At 33.7% G+C, this 3,558-nt stretch overlaps 1 protein-coding gene across 1 annotated transcript; it reads right to left on the bottom strand.

Annotated features, from left to right (window-relative positions):
- Positions 1-431: 431 nt before the first annotated feature.
- Positions 432-2,978, bottom strand: LOC125657786 (uncharacterized). Its single transcript, XM_056150795.1, has 6 exons — positions 2,922-2,978; positions 2,503-2,518; positions 1,817-1,954; positions 1,229-1,473; positions 679-1,078; positions 432-448 (listed from the first exon to the last, which is right to left on the bottom strand). Exons 1-6 carry the CDS (start codon positions 2,976-2,978, stop codon positions 432-434), a joined length of 873 nt encoding a protein of 290 aa, XP_056006770.1.
- Positions 2,979-3,558: the final 580 nt, after the last annotated feature.

The raw sequence follows: 3,558 nt of genomic DNA on the forward strand, positions 1-3,558 counted from the left end.
TGAAACAATATATTTCCATAAAATTGACTATATGTTGTGAAGTATTGCAGGGAACACTTCAGATTGCCTAATAAAATTGCCCCCAATATGTAATCAAATTTTGGACTTTTCATTATGTGAATATGGTGTGATATTTTCTAAATTTAAAAATATTAACCAAAGCAATAGCTTGGATCAGTATTTTCAAACTCAGTAAATATCAGAATAGAGATAAATTTTATGATGGTGAATATCTTACAATGCTAACAAGCATATCTTATATGAATTATATTTAGATAAATAAATGCTCGTGCCACTACCTTCATATATATATATTATTCATATATGTATGAATTCAATAAAACCAATTGTTGAGGAGTGATCATCATAAAATGTGATTAATTCACAAAAAAAGATATGAATTGAGAAAACCTGTTTAAAACTGCACATCATCATTTAGTCTCTTTTGCTTTAATATTATCACAACTTATGCAAATTTATCTACAATTGACCTTCTAAAATTGCTTAGCACAAAGCAGATATAAATGATTCGGGATCCAAGCTGAATTTTGCTGTGACTAAGTTCATTCTTTAGAATTTTAAAACGTTTTGCCAGACCAATGACCCTTTCTACATGTATACGTTTTGAAGCTACACGTCGATCATGTACTACTTCATGGGCTTCAAGTTGGGATTTACCTTTCAAAAATGTTGGAGTATTTACTTGAACATCCTTGTTAGCAAAGAGATCTTGCACCATGATGCCTCGATCAGCCATGATGCTGTCGCCTTTCTCAAACATACCATCTTTCAATAAATCAGATCTTTCAATAATCATTCTATCACTTGCAGACCCACCATAAGCATCGGAAACATATGACACAGCCCCTCTGGGAGTCACTCCAATCATTGCCTTTATAGTATTGCTATGCTTATAATTTGACCAAGTGATAGACTGAGCATTGACGTCAGACGGCTTCTCAACTGATATTTCGGTGGCATCCAGTATAACCATAGTGTTTGCAAACTTCTCTGCAAAATTTGAAGGCATACAATCTTGAACTGTCTCTTGTGATGGCCATATGTTCATTTCCTTTAACTGGAAATACAAAAAAATTATCCAGGTTGTTACAATCCTAGATACAGTTGACACTGAAACTTGAAAGAAAAGTGACAATTCAAAATCCTCTTTAGCCTGTCTCAATTTCATCAAAGTTAAAAAAAGTTGATCCCTTGGTTCTAAAGTTACACATTTGTAATCTAATTCATTCACACATGGACCAAGACAGTGATAAAATATCATAAACTGATCGTAATTACTGAAACCAGTGTAATACGAAACAGCATCTGCATTATCTTTAAAATTTTCAATGGAACATTTCATAGCAAAGGGATTTTGCACAACTTTTCCCCCTAGATCCTGGATTTCTGTTGGTGTTTGATCAGCCTGCCCAGTCTTTACTGTATGATCTATAACCACTTCTTGCTCTACACCTGTAATATACATGTACAAATAAAAATAGGTGGAGATTTCACGTGTCTTAGCAATACAGTAACTCGCTTTAATCTTTAACTGAAAGTCCAGAATGTTTTTCAGTTCTTTTGATGTGGTGCATGTTCTTTTTTCCCTTTTGGACTTAACCTAACATAACTTAAATGCCCTATCAGCAAATTTCTGACATTGCATATATTTGTGGACCTTTACATTGTGACATTATAGTTAAATGGCCTATCAAAGCATTGTTTTACATGCAGTGGATATGGCTAAATGCAGACTTAAAGATTCCTTTATGTCTGTGCATGTGACACAACAAGCACTAAAGTATCCTCATTATACCCATGGCCATAATGTCAGGTTCCTCCAGTGGTTGGTGTCTCCTCTTAAATCTTAACTGCCTTGGGCTTGGGGCAGAAACTTCCTCCCCCGGGATCAGAATGGAAGGAACAGCATCTTCTTTAAGGCGAAGGCGGTCAGCTGAAAACAAAATTTTATTATCCTTATAGCAAGATGATGAAGCTCTTTCAATTTTCTTAATTTTTGAAAGAGCTTTTCATTTTTTGTTATGAGCTTGATACCAAAAAAATAAATACATGAATTAAAAGGCATATTTTAAATCACTTAATTCTTGTTTTTGGTTGGATAAAGTTTAAAAAGATTTATTTCTTTTGGTCTGCAAAGGCAAAGGGGGGTAGGGTTTATTTAAATATATTTCAACTTTTGAATATGCTAATTGTAAAACCTGGCATACAAATGATATTATGAATGAAAACATTAAGGTACAGTGTCCTAGGAAAATTCCCCTTCCATCTATGTCATACATTTTGTGACTAAAAAGTGAATTGTTAATGCTTTAATATTTAAAAAGTCAAAAGATAACTGATTATTGTTGGTAATTAAATTATTCCAACACTAATATTGCTGAATATTTATTGTTAGGACTATTTTTTGCTTTACATACACTTTATGTATGGTTATTTGGTTATCTTAGCAAGATTATTATAATATTACTTGCCTGTCATTACCATTCCCTTCGTCATTCTGAAATATAAAAGAAAACAGAAAGCAACACGAACACATGCAAATCAAATAAATGCAATGTAATTCAAAGTTCTTGCACTTGACGTATGTACATACAAGCAATATGAAATCATTAATGCAATACAGACTAGGAATTGCATCATCTGAACTGTCTTCATTGTTAAGAAGACTAACTTGTTCTAAGAAATAGAGGAAGGAAGCTCTAGTATATAGCCAGAATTTGTAAGTGATGAGCCCTTTTATCAAAATTTCCAACACGCAATAAGAAGCAATTACTTGGCCTGTATTTATGACATCAAATTGAAACTCAAATTGAATATGAATAAAAACGGAAGACAAATATCATCATAAAGTTTATAAAATGTATTTTACATTGATAATGATCGATATTATGGCTTCTAACCTGACGTGTCCCTGTAATAACTTTCGCGGAAGTGAAGGTGGCAAACAACATCTGCATTCTTAGGCTCCCACAACTTTTTTGATTTCGGATCAATTCTTTTGATTGCAACAATCCACTGAAAACGTTTATATTTGTCTTTTGGGAACTGATGTCCACCATAATTACTGAAGAGCGGCACAGAACATGTCGACGATCACTCGCTTCGCGCTTTGTTTACCGTGGATTCAAGCGTCTCAAACGCACAGTTAACCACCGATACCTCATCGGCATTAAATGAACAAGAGCAACGCCAACGTGGCATAATACGCCCGTAGATTTTGCTCAAGGAAAACATATTTTAGTGGGATTCATATTTTAGTGAAGTTAGCACTGTCCTCTGTGATCTAATTCATTATTATGCTTGTAGAAATGGATATCAAGATATAAAGAGGAATAGCCTTAGAATGCGCTACTTCATAAATATGCTAATATACCACACACCTTTGCTTGAAACAGTTAGTGCTAAAGTATAAGTACAGGTACAGTATACTGAAATGCAATATTTAAAACACAAGTCTATAAACTTAGTATACCAGATTAGTAACCAAGCCAAATCATCTTGTGGTCAGAATAGTAAACTTCACGTGTTCCGTGCACA

This window comes from Ostrea edulis, chromosome 9 (assembly GCF_947568905.1).
Source record: "Ostrea edulis chromosome 9, xbOstEdul1.1, whole genome shotgun sequence".
NCBI classification, from domain to species: Eukaryota; Metazoa; Mollusca; class Bivalvia; order Ostreida; family Ostreidae; genus Ostrea; species Ostrea edulis.